Consider the following 20,497-nt stretch of genomic DNA (forward strand, 5'->3'; position numbering starts at 1 on the left):
ATTTTTGATGCAGTTAAGTTACTAAAAATACTTCAAAGTGTGAGATCTTAGGCAAAAATCAATTTTAAAAAATGTATTGTAAAAAATTCTGCTCTGATTGAAAGGTTAGAAACAACTGATCTAGTTCACCCCTTTTTTTTTTTTTTTTTTTTTTTTTAACAGATGAGGAAACTGAGACTCAGAGAGGTTACTAGGCATGTCCAGTGTCCCACAGGAAGTTAGTGAGTTTGTAAAAGAAAAACACCTTGTACCTCAAATGACCATAGATAGTTTCTACAAATGGGTTATATTTTTTGAAGAGCAGATCATGCCAGATCAGTTTAATTTCTTTCTAAAAGAATATGTTGAGTATTGTTCATTGCCCATCTAGAGTCTATTTCCCTCTTTACCTTTGAGATATAAGCCAGTTTGTGTTGAATGTTTTGTCATCTCAACTAAGAGCATCCAAGGAGATGCAGAGGGAATGACAAGCCAGGCATTCTGCCACTTACTAGGAAGAGAGAGATGAATGAAGAGTAAAATCCAGATGCTTGTCCTTGAGGTGAAATTATTCCATAAGAGGAGATATAGTAACAGACGTGTGTTCTGGATCTTGACTGCCTTAGTCCCCTTCCATGGGAATTGCCTTCACTAACGTGGTAGATGCAGTCTGCCCTGTCCCCGGGACGTTAGCTGGATCATGAGTAGACCCCTCACCTAAGAAACATCAATACATTGACTGGCCAGTGACCCATTAGATTTTTTTCTCCACAGCTTGAGGACTCTGGGGTAACAGTGTCATGTGGAGTGAGGGCTGGAGACAAAGTCATTAGGGAGCAGAGGCTTCTAGAAACCACAAACAGTGCACACAGAGAAGAGGAACAGATTTGCAGAGGGAGGGAGGGACCATTCACAGAGGGAGGGGATGAAGGTGAGAGGAGGAAGAGGGAGAGAAACTAAGGCAATTTGCTCTCTAGGCCTTGAAGGATGAGTAGAGGGGCAGAAGTATTCTTGGCATGAACAGAGGCACAGAGGCGGATAGTAGGTAGAATAAAACCTACAGTGGGCATAGTGCAGTGTACGTGGTGGGGAGTTTGGAGGGGAGGCTAGAAAAATAGGCCGTGGTGAAGCTTTGTCCAGTTTTCTGTGGCTGCTAAGAGATCTGGGTAATGGCAAGTCACCCAAGGTCGTTAAGGAAAGGCGACTGATTGTTAGGAAGAGGGGAGAAATTGGGGCATGGCATGGGACCAGTTAAGATGCTTGACCTGACTGAGAGCAATGGCAGCTGGAATGCAGAAGAAGGGATAGGTAGGCAAGATATTTCTGAGCTAGAATCCTCAGAGTTCGATGGTAGATCAGATATGGGACTTAAGACAGAGGAACATTCAAGGATGAGATTAACTTGATATCTAGTTTAGCAACTGCATGGGTGTTGACATTCTTAAATGAGAAAAATAAGACCAGGTATGAGATGGACTATGAATCTGGGTTCTGATTATATGTTGAATTTGAGTTACATGGGGGACACTCAAGTTGTAACATCCAGTGGGCGATTGGAAATAGAAATATCGACCCAGAGGAGGGATGGTGAGAGTTATAGATCTGAATATTATCAGTTGAAGCTATAGGAAATTGGTGAGATTATCAGGTAGATGGTCCACAGTTGGAATTACCTGAAGTAGTCATTATCCTATAAAACCAAGGCATAAGCTGGTAGATATGGAAAACCTAGGCGCAAGGATGGAGGGTGGGAAGTAACTCTGATAAAGATTTTGAGAGCCTTGTACAAGACCTAACAGAAAAATGTATAGAACTAAGGAAGTGATGAGTATTGTCAAGAAATGAAGGAATGCCTCTCTTTTGTTAGTGGATATCAAACGATTAAAGATTATTTTTATTTAAAAAGACTGATTCTCACAATTATTTAAAATAACCTTTATTCAGGGAGGACCCCCTCTTTTTTTTTTTGCATTTAACCATTATTTTGAAAGAGAAAAGTTCAATTTGGTATTTATTGAACTGGGAAGATGAGAATCATTACAGGTGGGGGTGGTTAATGTCTTCATTCCCACTTCCCTCGACCTGGGATTCTGAGCACTTTCATCTGTGAAGTTAGTTTTCAGGTCATCAGACTCCAAGAAGGGAAGGCCCAGTCAAGTAGCTCTTCCCCGTTCACCCCTCTAGGCAGAATATGGAAGCTTTATTCAGTTGAATAATGAAGCCTTTTTTGTAACTCAGTGTTTAACCTGCCTTCTTAAGGTTTCGTGTGGGTTTTTTTTTTTTTTTAGTTTGATAGAGACACTTTGTTTGCCACTGTGCAGAACTATGATTCATCTTACTGGCATTGATTACCCCTTTGGGTCACTCTAAATAATGCCCATTCTCCCTTGAGGACTACCAAGTAGATTTTTCAAGTCATGCAGCAACATGTCAGGGGAAATCTTTGCTTGACTAATGGAGTATTGGTAGCCGTAAGCTGTTGAGATTTACAAAAAGCTGTTGAAGACTCCAGCTAAGCCTATTGGGGGGAAAAAAACTGTCTTGTGTGGCTCTGGATGGGGAGAGGGAACTGGGTGTCCTACTCTGGGTGTAGAACCTCCACCATCAAGGACAGATCTTATTTAACATTTTGCAGTAGAAAATTGTCCCTGATTTTCAGATACTGCTTTAAAAAAAAAAACCCAACAAACTAAAAAATAAATGAGTCACCCCATCCCTTTAAGTGGAACCAGCCTCCCACCCCTGCACACCCTTTTACTAGGCCCCTGAGTAAAGCTCAGCTGCATAGTAAAGTCTCTCATCTCCGCTCCCAATTAGCTGACCCCTATTTGGCCAGTCCCCTCAGCTCTGACTCATTTGCTTGAGGCAGAGGCAGCAATCGAGTATAAACTTGATAGTCTTGACCTGGGATCTAATGTTCATTTTGACCCTCCTTATTTCAAAGCTCTTTTGATATCAGCTTATATGGACTAAACTATTGTACTCTTAACTTCGCAGTTCACCCAGGCCTCACTGCACCTACTCTTCTAGGTATAAATGCTCCTTTGGCTAGCCCTGTTGGCATCTCCACCAGGGAAGGAGGATCCAATAAAATGTGGCAACACTCCTAGTAGGAAACAAAAAAGTACTGAACAAAAGCTTTTGCCAGTCATTCTTGCCTCTTACTGCTTCATTTTCCTTATTTGTAAAAAAACAAAAACAAAAACAAAAAAAGCTTCATAATAAATACCTGCCTTGACTTCTTCACAGGTCCTTTGCGTAAATCAAATGAGGTAATGGAATTAATGGAAGGGAAAGTACCTTAAAAAGAATAAAGCACACATTTAGTTATGGGCATTTTCCAAATCATTTTTTGAAGCCTGTCGCCTCTTGAAGCAAGAAGTGTCAAATGAATCTTCCTGTAGAGCTTCTCAGACCGCATGATGTCAGTGATGAGCTCTAATGGCTCTTTTTGGCTGTCCTTGTCCACCAGGGGTCTCCTGCCTGTCTCTCCAGCCTATGTTCTTTTTTAAAAAAAATTAATTTATTTACTTATTTTATTTTTGGCTGCGTTGGGTCTTCGTTGCAGTGCATGGGCTTCTCATTGTGGTGGCTTCTCTTGTTGCAGAGCGTGGGCTCTAGGCGTGTGGGCTTCAGTAGTTGTGGCTTGTGAGCTCTGGAGTGCAGGCTCAGTAATTGTGGCGCACGGGCTTAGTTGCTCTGCGGCATGTGGGATCTTCCTGGACCGCGGCTCGAACCCCTGTCCCCTGCCTTGGCAGGCAGATTCTTAACCACTGCGCCACCAGGGAAGCCCCCAACCTATGTTCTTGCACCTGCCCACTCAGACCTCACATCCAACCAAACCGAGCCTTGTATTGTTCCTAAGCATTCACTTCCCTCTTCTGCTTTTGTGCCTCTGTGCCTCCTCTTTTCTGCCATGAATGCTGCCTAATACCCTGTCTCCTCCTGTGAAAATTCCTCTAACCTTCAAATGTCAACTGTCATTTTAAATGTGTATTAATTATTTATCGCTGTGTAACAAATTTGCCGCAGACTTAAAATAACACGTTTACTATCTCACGTTTTCTGTGGGTCAGTAGAACATAATAAGAAATATATATTTGGCTTCTGCCCCTGGTTCCTGACACAGAGCTCCTAAAGACCTTGGAATTTCCTGAGTGATAGCAGTGCTAGGAGCATCCTTTGTTCTAACATGTGGTCTTTGACCCTGGTTCCTTGACACAGAGCTTCTAAAACCCTTGTCATTTCCGGAGTGATGATGGTGATAGGAGCATCTATTGTTCCGTGAGGCAGCTCTTGGTGGACTCCTGGATAGCTTCAGGATGGGGCTGGTCATGAAATGATTCTAATCATTTCAGGCTATGGTTAGAAGCTTGACATTTTCAGCCCCGCCCCCATCCTTCAGGGAGTGGAGAGAGGCTGAACATTGAGTTAATATTTGATCATGCCTACATGATGAAGCCTCCATAAAAATTTCCGAACTATGGGGTTTGGAGAGCTTCTTGCTTGGTGAATACATCCATGTGCTGGGAGGGTGGTGCACCCCTTGACTCCATGGGGACAGAAGCTCATGTGCTCAGGATCCTCTGGGCCTCCTATGTACCTCTTTGGCTATATCCTTTGTGATATCCTTTATACTAAACCAGTAAATGTAAGTTAAATGCTGCCCTGAGTTCTGTGAACCGTTATGACAGATTATCAAACCTAAGGATGGGGTCATGGGGACCCCCTCAATTTGCAGCCAACTCAGACAGAGTGAAGGTAATCTGGAGGCCCACTACTCGCATCTGCGGTCTGAAGTAGGGGGTGGGGGCAGGCAGTCTCATGGGACTGAGCCCTTAATCTGTGAGGTCTGTACTCTCTCCAGGTAGTTAGTATCAGAATTGAATTAAATTGTTGGCCACCAGGTGGTGTCCACAGAGACTTGCAGAATTGCTTGGTGTGAAAAACCCATATATTTTATATCCTAAGTGTTATGAGTAGAGGAAACAAGGTTCCCCTTTAGTCAGGAATCTGGGCATGGCCCAGCGTGGTCCTCTGCTTCAGGGTTTCTCACAAGGTTGCAATCAAGGTGTCAGGCATCTGAAAGCTCTACTGGGGAAGGGTGTTCTTCCAAGTTTATATGGTTGTTGGCTAGATTCAGTTCCTTGTGGGCTTTTGGACTGAGGACCTCACTTTCTTGCTGGCTGCTGGTGTGGGCCTCTCTGTATGGCAGCTGGCTTCATCAGATCCAGCAAGGGAGAGAGTCTGTTTTCAAGGTGGAAGTTACAGTCTTATGGAACGTAATCATGGAAGTGACATCCTGTCATGTTGGCCATATTTTGTTGGTTAGAAGCAAGTCGTAGGTCCTGCCCACACTCAGAGGGAGGGGCGTTATTCCACGGTGTGAAGAGCAGGAGCTGTGAGGGTCACTGGGGGCTGTCGTCGAGTCCACTCAACCACAGAATGTTGTCCCCATGAGCCTGTACTTATTTCTTCCAGCTAGATGTGTGATCTTTCCTTTCCGCGACTCTTCTTTCTAGGTACTTGTTTCTTTTTTCAGTTCACATTCCATGACTGATATTATTATGGTTCAGTATTTTCTTTATTTCCCTCATATCACTGTTTTTGCTCATCTTTCACCTACTTTCAACCCCCAGAACAGTCTTGTACTCAGCAAATGTTCTGCAAAGGATTTTACCCTTCCTTTCCTTCTTTGAAACTAAGGAAGAGCCAAACTAGTTGCTTTCCTGTTTAACACCTGAATCCTTTTTCTGCACAGCAGCCACATAGCATCCATTATAAAACCTTCATATTTGTCAGTTTGGCATCAAAAGCAATGACTCATCCGTGTCTATATAACCTGGCTGGAGTGATCTGCCTGATTTGCATTTAGAGCTAGAGGTTGTTACCTTATTAAGGAGAAGCAATTTTCCATTAAAGATGCTTCAGACATTAGCTATTTTTAAGTGGTGTATTGTTCTGTTTCCTAGGGGGCTTGCTGGGTCTCAGAAATGATGCAGCCTATAAGAATTTTTTCTTCTTTAACCTACCTGTTTTCATTTGCCCAGTAATGATCACTTTGGAGTCCTATTTTTAGGTAATAGGAACTGAATTGATAAAGAGGACTGACTCTTTAGAAGCAGCATTTTAATACTTTCCCTTTTGCCCAAGCAGTGGGCTGGATCTTATTATCCCTGTTGGAAATGTTCAGTAGGATGAAAGATCACACGTGCTTTAAGAGACTTAGAACATGAGAGAGATAGATATATGTTTGATATATGTGGATCACAGGCTCAGAACACAGCAAAACTCATGTACTTTAGCTTCCCATGCTTGGAGCGGGGAGGCCAGTCTCTACTTAACCCCCTGTGATAGCTCAGCACCTTTTTCATTTTTTGAAGTTTTGATGGATATCTAGTCTTCGGAAGACAGGTAAAGAAACACTAGTCAGATTTTAGTAAACACTGTGCTTCTGGTGTTGAAATGATCATGTCACAGTAACAGGCCAGGCTTGTTCCCTTTAAGAAAAACTCAGATGGAAATCAACTTAAACTTGGAGGAGTCATTCATCTGTTGGGAAAGTTGCAGAATTAGTAAGTTAAAGCCAGCTATAGATGGGAGCACATAAGTATGTGGGCCTACATTTTGGGTCTTTGGGGAGCCATGAAGCTAAAAGCCAATTAAAGCTTTAGTAGAGAGAAATTTAGAATTGGTTTCTCCTGGGCAAGAGAAAGATTTGGAGCAGAGAGTGCTCAGAGAAAAGTGTTGATGATGTAATTAATACAGTTAACAGCTGGGAATGGGAATCAGTACGAAGCTGCATCCTAGAAGACCCTGTGAAGGACTCAGGTTTGGGCACAAAAATCACTCTATCCAGGGCACCGCTTCAACTCAGGAACCTGAAGGTATCTTTATGGTCAGCCTGGGGAGAAGGGTGACCAAGTTCTGACACAATGAGTCCCTCTGCTCTTCATCTCTCACCAGTCTGTAAATTAGAGCAAGGAAGGAAATTTGGGTAGGAAGGGATTTTTTTCCTTTTAATCTTGAGTATTAGCTTTCTTTTTATTCATTTATTTATTGTTACTCTTATATGAATTCCTTCTTACCCCAGTCTATACACATCTGTCTACTTTCAGACACTGTTATCATTGTTATCATCTAATTGATATTCCCAATCTCTGCCCCAAAATGTAGAACCATATCTCCAGCTTGAGTAAAGGACGTGATCATACTTATATATCCCATTGTCATCCCAAACTCAAAATGGGCCCAAGAGTTGATTGACTTCTCCCAGTATCTTATCATTCAGGCACATCTCTCAAAAATCATGTTTTCTTTTCCATTCTCACTTCCATTAATCCTGTTCAAATCCTGAAGGTTGTGTGGCATCATGGGAAGAGGATGAGACTTAGGTTTGAATCCTGCCCTTGTCATTTCCTTGCTGGTATCCATGAGCAAGCATGTTATCATTTGGTGTTTTGAGCCTCATTTCCTAAATGATCTTTTAGAGCCTCATCTCTAAAATTGGCATGATAATACTTGCCTACCTCATTGCATTATTGGAGAATATTAAATTTGGTAGTGCCTATGAATCATCTAACACAGTGCCAGGTGTGTGCCATAGGTGCTCAATAACTAGTTACTATTACTATTTTGTAAATTTTTTACTGTTACTATTTTGAATGCATAGAGTGCAGTGCCTGGCATGTTCAGGGCCACTGTTTTGGGAAGCCATTCGCATGTGATCCTCCCCTGGGATTGTGGAACCCAGCTCTGAATATATTAGGTATCCTTCACCTCCCTAGCACTTTTCAACAGATGAATTGGCTTCTACGTTTCAAAAAACCAGAGCTGTTGCCCGCCCCCTTCCCCTGTGGAACCCCCTTAGCTTTCCACTTAGGAATGGCTTGTGTCTAGACTCCTTCCCTCCTCCATTTATTTTGATACAATGAAGTTGGCATCTCTCTGACCTTCTGCCTGAGGTTAATCCTTCCCTCTGGGTTCTGGGTCCCCTCCCTTCCTGCCCAGGGTCCCCTCCCTTTCTTTGCTGTGCCCTCTTCAACCACACCTTCTTTAGTGATTCTTTCCTGTCAGCAATTAACTGTGTTCAGGCTTCTCTTATCTTAAAAAAATACAAGAAACCATGTGTGATTTCTTTCTCCCTCTGCAGCTTCCACCCTGTGCTGTTCCCCGCCTTCACAGCCAGCCTTCCGGAGCCTGGTGCACACCCTAGTCTCCGCAGTCAGTTCCCCCGCACATGGCTTTCTGCTTCACTCCATTTCCTCCTGTGACCTTGTCACTAAGTCTACACTGCTGACCATACTTTTCTTACTGAAACGCATGCTTTCTTTGGCTTCTCTGACTTCACGTTAGGCTGATTATTCTGCTACCTTTCCTATCACACCTGTTTCTTTTGCAAACTTCTCTACTTGCGCTTTCTTAAATCACGTTGTTCCTCACTGCTCTGTCCTAGGCTCTCTTGCCTTCTGATGCTGAACGATCTCCGAGGGAACCAGTCTACTTGTTCATTTGCCCTCTGTACGCACACGACATGCTCATTTCTGTCTCCAGCCCCTAACTCTCTCTTAAGCATCAGATCTAATATCCAACACCTCAGACTCGCTAAGTCTGACTGAACTTATATCCCCTCCTGATTGCCTGAAGATGCTCTTCCTATAGAGGTCATGGCTCATTTGTCTAGAGCAGTGGTTCTTCACTTGAGTGGGCGTCAGAGTCCCCTGGAAGGTGTGTTCAGATGGCTGGGCCCCATCCCCAGAGGTTCTGAGTCAGCAGGTCTGGGGCGGGGGTCTGGGAATTTGCATTTCCCAGGTTCCAGGTAATGCTGATCCTGCTGGTCAGGGGACTGTACTTTGAGAACATCTGTCATAAGGAAATTAGGCAGTTTTTCCCATTCCTTACTCTACCCCTATAACTTCCCCAGCCTCCAGTTCCCAACTAGCATCTGAATAATCTTGTCAGTTTTGCCTTTTATAATAAATACCTCTCTATCTAGAACCCTCCATTCCCTCTGCCACTAGTCTGATTTATTGCAGTAACCTGCTAACTGGCTTTTCTGCCTCTGGTTTCACTTCTAAATCTGTTCCCCATATGGCAACCAGTGTGAGCTTCTTAAACCATAAGCCATTATTAGTCCCCTGACTGCTTTCTTCCATAGCTCTCCATTGCCTTTGGGATAAGCCCAAACTTCGTAACGTTGACCTGGCCTCTGCCTACCTATGTGGCACCATCTCTTCTCCCTCCTTACTTTGCACAGAATTCACCAAGCATACAGAAAAGCACATGCAATCTAAATATATATTATATGGCAATTATTGAGTGCTTGCTGTGTTCCAGCCACTGTGGCACTTTTGCACACGTTAACTTCATTTAATCTTCCCACTAACTCTATAAGATGGGTTACATTTTACAGATGAGGAAATGTGACCCATTTTATAATGTTGCCATCCCTGTGTACCAGTCCTTTCCAGTCAGTTGTGTCCAGGGTAACAGGGTTGGATTCACTCAAAACTGACTACCAAGAGCTGATGATAATAACCATGACAACAACAGTAGTAGTAATATCTAACAATTTTTGTTAATGTACTTTGTGCCGGGGCACTCCTTGTAAACATAACTCATGTATACTATTCCTGATTTCCAAAGGAGGAAATTGAGAGAGGGAGTAACTTGTTCAAAGCCACAAGTTCAAGATCACAGGACCTAGGTTGGAATTTAGGTCTTGTGACTCCAAAGCTCATGCTTTTTTTTTGAAAGTTTCATGACTTTAAAAAATTAATTAATTAATTTTTGGCTGCGTTGGGTCTTTCTTGCTGCGCACTGGCTTTTCTCTAGTTGCGGCAAGCGGGAGCTACTCTTCGTTATGGTGTGCAGGCTTCTCATCGCAGTGGCTTCTCTTGTTGCAGAGCACGGTCCCTAGGCACACAGGCTTCAGTAGTTGTGGCTCGGGGGCTCTAGAGTGCAGGCTCAGTTGTTGTGGTGCGTGGGCTTAGTTGCTCAGTGGCATGTGGGATCTTCCCAGACCAGCGCTCGAACCCGTTTCCCCTGAATTGGCAGGAGGATTCTTAACCACTGCACCACCAGGGAAGTCCCAAAGCTCATGCTTTTAACTACTCTGTCATTTCTGTGGGTGGAAGTAGTGAAGTTATTTAGAGACTGTTTATCACTTGGCATCTTCTAAAATTTAAAATCCTTCTATGTCTTTAAGTGAATTAAAAAAATTTTGGCAACCCTCGCATCCTCATTGGAACCCACCTGCATGCACCTGTCTTTCTTCCAGATCTCATCATACTGTGGTAAGAAGAGCTTGGAATTGGAGTCATACTGGGTTCTGATGCCACCTCTACTAACCATCTCCTTGGATGAACCCTGGGGTAAATTACTTTACCTCTTTGAACGGCTGATTGCTATAAGAACCAGAATAGTAATGCTTCCCTCATGGGGTTGCTGAGAAAAATAAATGTGAGAATACCTGTCTCTTCTCTCCATCCCTTGTGCTTTTGCTTAATGTAACATTGGGCATTATCACAGTAGCTTCCTTGCTGTGTTTCCTGCACAGATCACCACTGCCCCTCTCCTGTTCTTAACTCCTGTCACTACTCACTAGGCTCTACACTGCCACCTGAAAAATATTTGTGAAATACAAACTCTAGTGACTTCTGTAGATAGTAATGGTGAACTGTTATTCACACATGCACCCTCCTACTGAAACAAAATATTTAGATAAAATACAAAAACCAAACCAAACCCAGCCTTCTTAAAGCATCACAGAGCTCACAGGCATTACCAGGTTAAAATTAGGGTGGAAAACCCATGCAAGAGTGCAGGGTTGTGGGGGACAGAAACAAAGCTCAGATTTCTCACAAGAAGCTGGGACCCCAAAGGACTGCACTGTCACGGTGAGGGTGGACCTGAAACATACCATCTCTCTTGTGGAATTGCAGCCCAGGTTCAAGCTGACTGGCTCAACCAAGGAATCTCAAGTCTTGAATTGGTTTATGGGCTGGTTGTGCCTCTGGGTGTCTGGCAAAATCAAGTGGAAATTCTTTCAGAAGGGAGGTTTCTTCTGCCTAGGCTTCAGATTATTCAGTAACCAGCATGTAAATATAACCAGGCACCCAAGGAAACCATACTCCAAGGGCAAGAATCATCAGCAACCACAGACAACAGAAACAGCCCTTCATAAACGTCATCAGATATTGGAATCATTACCGTCTATAAAAAACTACTGTGTTTAAAGAAATAAAAGATAAGCTTGAAGATATCTGCAAAGAATAGGAAACTATGAAATGTGACATAGCAAATTAAAAAAGGAATCAAATAAAACTTCTAGAAATAAACATAACAGTAATGAAATTTAAAACTCAGTGGATGAGGAAAAGTATATATTTGATTAAATATTTTAAAGAGAAGAACCTCGGGCTTCCCTGGTGGCACAGTGGCTGAGAGTCTGCCTGCCGATGCAGGGGACGCGGGTTCGTGCCCCGGTCTGGGAAGATCCCACATGCCGCAGAGCGGCTGGGCCCGTGAGCCATGGCCGCTGAGCCTGCGTGTCTGGAGCCTGTGCTCTGCAATGGGAGAGGGCACAACAGTGAGAGGTCCACATACCGCAAAACAACGGGAGAGGCCACAACAGGGAGAGGCCCACAAACCCCAAAAAAAAAAAAAAAAAAAAGAACCTCAATGGATGCATTTAACAGAAGATTGAATAAAGCTGAAGAGAAAATTAACAAACTGGAAGACAGTAAGAAAAAATTATCCAGAGTATAGCGTGGAGAGACAAATAGAAAATGCAGAGGGAGCAGGTAAGAGACATAGAGAATAAAGTGAGGTCTAAATAAGTTTAATTAGAGACCTAGAAAGGAGATGAGAGAGAAAATGAGCGAAGGTGAAATTTAAAGATAATGGCTGAGATTTTCCATAACAGTTGAGATACCAAACCACAGATTTACAACCAATGATTGTAAGTAGAATTAAAAAAAAAATCCATACTTAGATACATCAAGATGAAACTACAGAAAACCAAAGGGAAAATCTTTTTTTTTTTTTTTTTTTTTTTAAAAAGCATAAACTTGAGATATTAATGCATCACTGTAAGAATAATGGCTATAGGATATTTCAAAGCAACCAGGATTTTTTTTAATTAGAAGAGATTAGTCTACAATCAATAAACTAATAGCTAATCTTCCTTACTCCTTCATTAAAGGTAGTCCCCTTGAGACCTATACTAAGAACAGTGTCAAATATAACATCAGCACTCAGTAAATAATTACTCATCAATTAACCTTGGGATTAATAGTCAAAATCAGAGAAATGGATTAGATGACAAAGTTAATTTCAACTAGAATGAATGTAGAATTACATGAGAAAGAGAAACTTGCTTTATTTCAAATCACCATGCTTAAATAAGTAACATACTTTTATTTTTTTTTTATTTTTTTTTTTTTTTTTAACATCTTTATTGGGGTATAATTGCTTTACAATGGTGTGTTAGTTTCTGCTTTATAACAGAGTGAGTCAGTTATACATATATATATGTTCCCATATCTCTTCCCTCTTTGTCTCCCTCCCTCCCACCCTCCCTATCCCACCCCTCCAGACAGCCACAAAGAACCGAGCCGGTTTCCAAAGGGAAAATCTTAAAAGCCGCTAGAGAAAAAGATTATCTTCAAAGGAGCAATAGGCTGACCCTTGACTACTTGTCAAGTATAATTCTGATTATGTTATTCTCATATTTTCTCATATTTTTCCATCCCTAAAACGTAAAATACATGCTCTTCAGCATGTCATGTGAGGCCTTTCGTGGTCTGGTCCCTGCAACATGTTTAGACACAGAGAACCTTTGTCCTTCTCATTTTACTCTTGATTAGGTGCCTTACACATGGTCTTCCTTTCTGGAATGCTTCCCATCCCCATCCATCTAGCCAGCTCCTACTCAGCCTTCCCATTTTAGCTCGGGGGTTCACTGTCAAACTCCCTGTCTAACTCCCTTCTCACTGCCTTTGGACACACTGCTTGCCAGCAGTCACCAACACCATGCACTTCAGTATTTGTTTGCATTTTGTTTCATTTCTAGTACACGAGTTTCCAAGCACAGAGCCAGGGTCATTTGTAGTGCCTGACACTCCACAGATATTCAGAACCTTCACTGAGTTGACGCCAGCATTTCAAGGAGTCCCACGACCACTTAAGCAATATCTTGATGTAGGTTTTCCCATGGCTCTTCCCATGATGCTCTGATTCTTGCTTGTGTGGAGCAGGCTGCCACAGTTAGCACCAGGATCCCTGAATGATGTCATTGGCTGGCTCTACCCCTTCAGTACTTCCATTTCCTTGGTGAAACTGGAATAACAATATCCACTCTATCTATTGTATGAAGTTATGGTGTGGATCAAATGAGGTGATGTATGTGAACACACTGTGAACATTCTGTGGCACCATATAATTGCAGTAGCTTTATTTCAGAGTGAGAGATTTGCTTGGGCTGGCAAACTTGCAGCACAGAAGATGATTCTTTGTTGGTTTTTTTCCCATAGTCACAGGAGACTGTTTCCTTATTTTTTTTCTAATTAATTAATTAATTAATTTTATTTTTGGCTGTGTTGGGTCTTCGTTGCTGTGCCCGGGCTTTCCCTAGTTGTGGTGAGCAGGGGCTACTCTTCATTGTGGTGCGCATGCTTCTTATTGTGGTGACTTCTCTTGTTGCAGAGCACGGGCTCTGGGCACTCAGGCTTCAGTAGTTGTGGCGTGCGGGCTCAATAGTTGTGGCTTGCGGGTTCTAGAGCGCAGACACAGTAGTTGTGGCACACGGGCTTGGTTGCTCAGCGGCATGTGGGATCTTCTTGGACCAGGGCTCGAACCCGTGTCCCCTGCATTGGTAGGCAGATTCTTAACCACTGCACCACGAGGGACATCCAGAAAATTATTCTAACATGAATGTTACCTTGCCCTGTGAGTACTTGTGTTGTCATGCCAACATTTCACTGGGGAGAGGGGCCCAGAAAGTAACTTATCCTCGTTGGTTGATTTTGAGAGATCTGAGGGGAATTGTTTTCATGGACCAATTTATATTACAGTTTTCATTGATTTCTTGGTGGAAATTGTAAATTTCTGTGACCCTTCATTCAGAGATGAGAAAGCTTGGATTTGTCAGAGTTTGTCACTCTTTTAATTGGAAAGATTGAAACACTTTTTTGCCCAATTCCTTGCTTTTTTCTTCACATTGCCTTTACTTAGTATCACAGTCTAATCATCTGAAAACCTGATGAATTTGTCAAGTGTTAAGAATCATCAGCCTTGTCAGTCCATTGTTTCTGTATGAGAAGGCCAAATCAAAATCATTTTTAAGGAAGTGGCAATGCCAACTCCAGCAAACCAAGGTGTTTTACTTTTTGAATGTTTGAAATAGAAGTTTCAGGTAATCTGTATAAAGAGATTAGGATTTTACTGGATTTTCCCTCCTAGAGTGTTTTTTTGGAGAATATAGTGAGCAGTTGCTTATATTTGTAGTATGTCCAGTTTTTCGAAAATTCTTTTTTTTAGATGAAGAATTTTGGTAGTCACTAGTTTCTGGACATTTTTAACTGGAAAGGGCCACAGACTGCATGGGGCCGGCTCTGCCTGCAGTACGGCAGACTGAAGGCTGCGGGGAAACATAACCTTTTCCTTCGTTGAGGACTGCCGGCAGCTCTCCCCTCTTCTAGTAATTCATCAGGGAGTTTCATGGTTCTGTGAAAGCATTTTCCCTGATAGTCAATCAAAAGCTCTTTTAACTTAAGCCCCTTTTCTTGTACTAAGTCATTGATAGTGATGGAGACACACTTCGCAGCATCCTTCTCAAAAATCTCTCTCAGATCTTGCCTCTGTTCACTGTCACTGCCACTGTCTTAATTTAGATTCTGATTGCGTCTCATCTAGACTGTAACCCCAGCTTCCTAAGCTGTCTGCTGCTATTGTCTCTCCACTCTGGAACGCTACCAGATTCATAGCTCTAAAATGTATGTGTCCCTGGCCTTTATAGTGCTTTGTAGGATAGTATCCAAGCTTATCAGTTTCACTGTCTGGACCTGTGTGTTAGGAAGTATGTTCTGCTGAGAGTGGTGTTAAATCCTAAAATATCAATGGCTTAAACAAGAAAGTTTATTTCTATCTCACAGAAAAGAACAGAGGTAGGCAGGTCAAGGCTCATAGGTTAGCTCCATAGTCTTCAATTCTGCTGTGCTGCTCTGCACAGCAGAATGCACTGTTGTCCTGTAGCCTCCAGGACCAAGATGAGTGCTTGAGGTCCAGCTGCCACATCCACATTCCAGCCAGCAAGAAGGAGGAAGAGGGAAAGGCTGTACCTCCATCCTTTAAATCACAACACTTTAACCTGCATCTTATTGGCTAAAACTTAGACATCCAGGCCATGTTTAGTTACAGAAAGGCTGAGGGATGTAGTCTTCTAACTAATACTAGCAAAAAAAAAAAAAAAAAAAAAATCGGAGTTCTGCTTAGTAGGAAAGAAGAGAATAGATAAATTGGGCAGTAACTAGAATCTCTGCTATAGGACCTATCCCACCTCCCCACCAGTTTTGTTCCTTTCCCCATCCAGTCCCTTCCTGCCCAACACTTGTGTCCTCAACCCGTTAGTAGCTACAATAAATCTCTTACTAATCCTTTACCATGTCAGGCTCTTTCACAGCTCTGGGCCATGTACAAGTGCTGGCCTTTACCTGGAATGCCCTTCAACTTTCTTTCTCCAAAACATCTGTATATCCTTCAAGCCCAACTCACTTCCTCAGTGAATCTTGCTTATTTCCTTAACATTGACAGCACATTACTTCATACTTGAGCATGTATCAGTGGAAGAGCTTCAGGGACTTAGCAGTTGAAGAGACTTGGGTTTGAATTTCTTCTCTGCAACTTGGGCTGGAAAACTATAAATATGGAAGTTCTTGGCATATAAATTATACTTAGAGCCATAGTGCAGATCTCTCTTCTTGAGTTCCAGGTCTTCGTGTTGAACTGCTTACTCAGTATCATCACTTGAAGATCTCACAGGTGGCCTCTCAAATAGAACCACCTCTGAAGTAGAACCCTTGATTTTCGCCACCTCTTCTAGTCTTCCCTGTGCCAGTAATGCCTCCATCAGCCTAGCTGCAGATGTCAGAAAGCTTGAAGTAATCCTTTATTTCTTATTTCCAATAATCCTTAAACTCTCACATCTAATTACCACCAAAGTCTTCTAGTTCAACTTCCAAATATCTTTTAAATTGATCCTTTTTTTTTTTTTTCAGTACGCGGGCCTCTCACTGTTGTGGCCTCTCCCGTTGCGGAGCACAGGCTCCGGACGCGCAGGCTCGGTGGCCATGGCTCACGGGCCCAGCACCTCCGCGGCATGTGGGATCTTCCTGGACCGGGGCACGAACCCGTGTCCCCTGCATCGTCAGGCGGACTCTCAACCACTGCACCACCAGGGAAGCCCAAATTGATCCTTTTAATGCCATCTCCAGTGCTTGTATTGTAGCACTATCCTCTTGTGTCTGGACTTCTGCGATAGCTCTTAACTGGTCTCCCAACATCCCCTCTTAGGTTGGCTGAGTCTCAAGTTAGGCAGTCACTTTCTTGAACAGAATCCTTAGCCAGCTTCCTATTGTATGTAGGTTTAAACTCAGGATTCTTAACTTCTGCAAGGCCCCATCTGACTCGACTCCTGTCTACCTCTCATTTCCATTTCTGGCCATGCCCATTCTTGTTCATTGTGCTCCAGCCACGTGGTCTTTCTGTTCCTGTTTGTGCCAAGGACTTCCCACCTCCACCCCTTCCCAAGTACCATTCCCCACTTGGGGTCTTTTGTCCCCTTCCTCACTCCTACACACACCATCCTCATATCTCAGCGTCAGTGTCACTTGCACACAGGACCTTTCTCTGACTTCTTAATCTAAATCATATGTTCTCTTCTCTTCCTCCTTGGGAATGTTCTTTCATTCTTAGCATTCATCACAGTTTATAATTCTATATTTATTGAGTGCTTATTTATTGAATATCACTCCAACATTAAGCTGTATGTTCCATAAGGGCTGGAATCATCTTTCTTTTATTCACACCGAATCCTCAATGCCCAGTGCTCAGTAAATACACATGGTATAAATGAAGAAACAAATGATCTTGTGATTAAACAACGCGATAGATTCTCTCATTAAATTGACAGCTTTGCTACTCAGTGTGGCAAGACGTAGTTGTTGGAAACCTGTTAAGGTGATTCACTTTTCTAAACTGGCAGTGTGTTTCTTCACATTCATTGAACATATCTGTGGTGCTCACCTGTAAGGCTACAAGCTTCAGTTTAATTTATTAGAGTGCATCTTTGTCTGAACAAAGCCTGATTTCTGCCAGGATATCCTTATGAACACAGAACCTGAAAAGGTCATGTTCAAGTGTGATCTCTGAAAATCATAATTGGGCCCACTTCCATGGCTTGCCCTCTTTTTTTGAATGCAACCTGGCATAACCTTTGGAACAGAAGACTTGCTTGTTGTTGGGATGGAATCTGAAGCAATAGTCGTTTTAAGACGGAGCCACCAGTGACCGTTACAGAAAGCTGCATACCCAGGATTTGGGCTGTCTTGGAAAAACCCTCACTACCCTGTCTTGATTGCCAGCTCTTGAGACCAAACTCGGATATCAGATATCTAGGTAGAGTATACTTGTTCATGGTAATTCCAGCCTCCTAATCTTTCCTGAATTACCTCTTGTGTAGAACACATTGGCAAGATATGTTACGGAACTGGTCAACAACTTGTGTGGGTTTTTTTCTCCCTAAGAGTATAAAAGATGTTGTTCTGAAAGCATCTGATGATTTTGGAATCCTGAACTTGGTCTAAAATAAAAGATAAACTTGGATGATGTCCCTCTTTTACAGGGTGATAAAGAGGGTGATCGACAATGGGAAAGTTTTCATTTGTTTTTCTTTTTAGAAAACAGAATTCTGCTTTCAGTGGGCACTATGGTAGGTAGATTTTAGCATAGATGGAAAAGCATACAGTTGATTGTTCTTAAGCCCCAGTAGGTCAGATCATGTCAGTGTTTCCAGAGTACGCCCAGAGTAAAGTTGGCTTTTAGCTGAGCCTTTGCTAAGAGGCAGCCAGTCCTGAAAAGGATTTATTTATTTATTTTGGCCTTGGTAATGTCTAAATGATGATAAGTACAAGTTTCTCTTAGCTAGCTGGAGTGGGTCCCACATGAATTGGTTGTGACCCCTAGAATCCAGAAACTCCAGTAGAGTTGGATAAGAATATTTTGTGGGGGAAATCTAATGTAACGCATGAAAATATAAAATATTAAATGTTCAGAAGTTTGTAATTTGCTGCTTTTTTTCATGAGTGGTTTTAATACTTCTGGTCCAGAGCCTAACTCCCTCTTTAGTGGTTTCAGTTTCTTGGGTGAATGTGAATTTTATAAGTTTTTTAAGAAAGGAAATTAAACATTAAAAGACTTTAAGTACTTTACTCTTTATATAATGTCACTAAGAAAAGCCAGGAAAATCAGGGTTGGCTTTTTTATTTGTTTATTTAATAAATATAATCTATTTTCCACCATTTTGTTTGTTATGGCTGTACCAAAGTACTTTTAAAAGTTAACATTTATTTTGATTTTGTTTTATTTCAGCAGATGTGCATAATAAGTTAACCTATCTCTATTCTTCATTGTGGGCTGGGGCAGTGTATAACATTTAGTTATTTTGGCATTTTGACACATAGGCGATTTAGTTTAATTCAGCATAATTTGATGCTCTCCACTTGTATGATGCCTAACATATGAATAATGTTAAATAGATAAAATGCAGCCTGCTGAGTGTGAGCATTACTACAAGTTAGTGACGTAACTGACCTTAGCCAAGTCACCTAACCACTGTGGGCCTGGGTTTCCTTTTCTGTAAAATGAGTAGTTTGGGGTAAATGGTGTCCAAGAATCCTTGCAGCTCTGAATTTAAAAATCCCTTGAGTCTGTATGCCTAATAGGTATGTGTCTACCTGATTCCTCCTCCTCTTCTTTTCTCTTTTTTTTTAAATTAGGAAAAGAGGATGCTGGTGCACCAGTTACAAAAGACGAGAACACCTTCATGTCACAGGACACAAGAGCTTTACCAGAGAAGTCGCTGCAGAGATCAGCAAAGGTCTCTGCCTGTTTTCTTCACTTGTCTGGCTGGTAGCTGAGGTACCTGTTGGAGGCCTCTCATACAATTCAGTTAGGACTGTAGTTGGTCAGTTAATCAGAAAAGTCAGTGGAAGCAGGGAATCATAAAAAGTGAATCTTTTTCATAACTTTAAACATATATTCATTTGTCTTTGGATGAAGGGCCAAGGCCTTTTCTTCGCGTATGGGTATGTTTATTGAGGTTCTGCATTATCTTTTTCTGCATAAACTGCACTTGTAATGTGACATCTATGATTTCCAGTTTGGTTTATTTAAAGTGGAGTGAGAGGGACTTCCCTGACGGTCTAGCCGTTAAGATTCCACGCTTCCACTGCAGGGGGCACGGGTTTGATCCCTGGTCGGGGAAATAAGATCCTGCGTGCCGTGCAGCACGGCAATAAATGAATGAATGGAGTGAGAATTTAGGCACTGGTGAAGCAATAGGAATGTAGACTCCTTCTAGATTTTTAGTTTTTTGCTCCAGTTTTTTTTATTGTTGTCACGACCATATGTAATTCAAAAGTAAGTTTTTAATAAATATTTTTTAGTTTCTCCGAAGTATTTAATTTAGTTATCCAGTAACAAAAGCAATTTGTTTTTTTGTGTGTAATTCAGTTTTATTTTTTAATTATATATGCTAGGACTTCCCTGGTGGTGCAGTGGTTAAGAATCCACCTGCCAATGCAGGCGACATGGGTTTGAGCCCTGGTCTGGGAAGATCCCACATGCCGCGGAGCAACTAAGCCCGTGCGCCACAACTACTGAGCCTGTGCTCTAGAGCCTGTGTGCCACAACTACTGAAACCCGCACGCCTAGGGCCTGCGCTCTGCAACAAGAGAAGCCACCACAAGGAGAAGCCCGTGCACTACAACAAAGAGTAGCCCCAGCTCGCCACAACTAGAGAAAGCCCTCACGCAGCAACGAAGACCCAACACAGCCAAAAATAAATAAAATTAAACCTTAAAAAAATTATATATGCTGGTGACCTATTCAGATATGAGATCAAACACAGCTGATCCTCGCTATGCAGGTAGCTCCTGGTGGAAGGAGTGGTACAATGACAAAGGATGGAGTGTGTGATAGCGTGAGGTTTTCCTTTACCAGAGGCATCCGCCAGCACGTGTAACCTGGGAATGTGGCATTGCCACTCAGTCTAGCAAGTTGGATAGGAGAGTGTCTCCTGCATATCAACATGAGGAATTTCTAAATTATATTACATATATTTTACTCTCCCCTGCCAATTGCCCATTCAGTTATCTAGATCTGAATGGGCATTCTAGTTATCTTTATTTTAATAAGCATTTTGTATTTTTTTTTTTTTTTTTTTTTTTTTTTTTGGTTT

The 20,497-nt window shown here is 42.2% G+C and overlaps 1 protein-coding gene across 1 annotated transcript in view; it reads left to right on the forward strand.

The window, feature by feature from the left end:
* DIS3L2 (DIS3 like 3'-5' exoribonuclease 2) overlaps nt 1-20,497 on the forward strand; it is a 382,925-nt gene that overhangs the window by 141,127 nt on the left and 221,301 nt on the right. The window contains exon 7 of the mRNA XM_007462755.1: nt 19,035-19,135. Within this exon, the coding sequence (XP_007462817.1) occupies nt 19,035-19,135 (101 nt within the window). The remainder of the gene's footprint in view (nt 1-19,034; nt 19,136-20,497) is intronic.

The sequence above is a fragment of the Lipotes vexillifer genome, unplaced genomic scaffold, assembly GCF_000442215.2.
Source record: "Lipotes vexillifer unplaced genomic scaffold, Lipotes_vexillifer_v1.1 scaffold860, whole genome shotgun sequence".
NCBI lineage: Eukaryota > Metazoa > Chordata > Mammalia > Artiodactyla > Lipotidae > Lipotes > Lipotes vexillifer.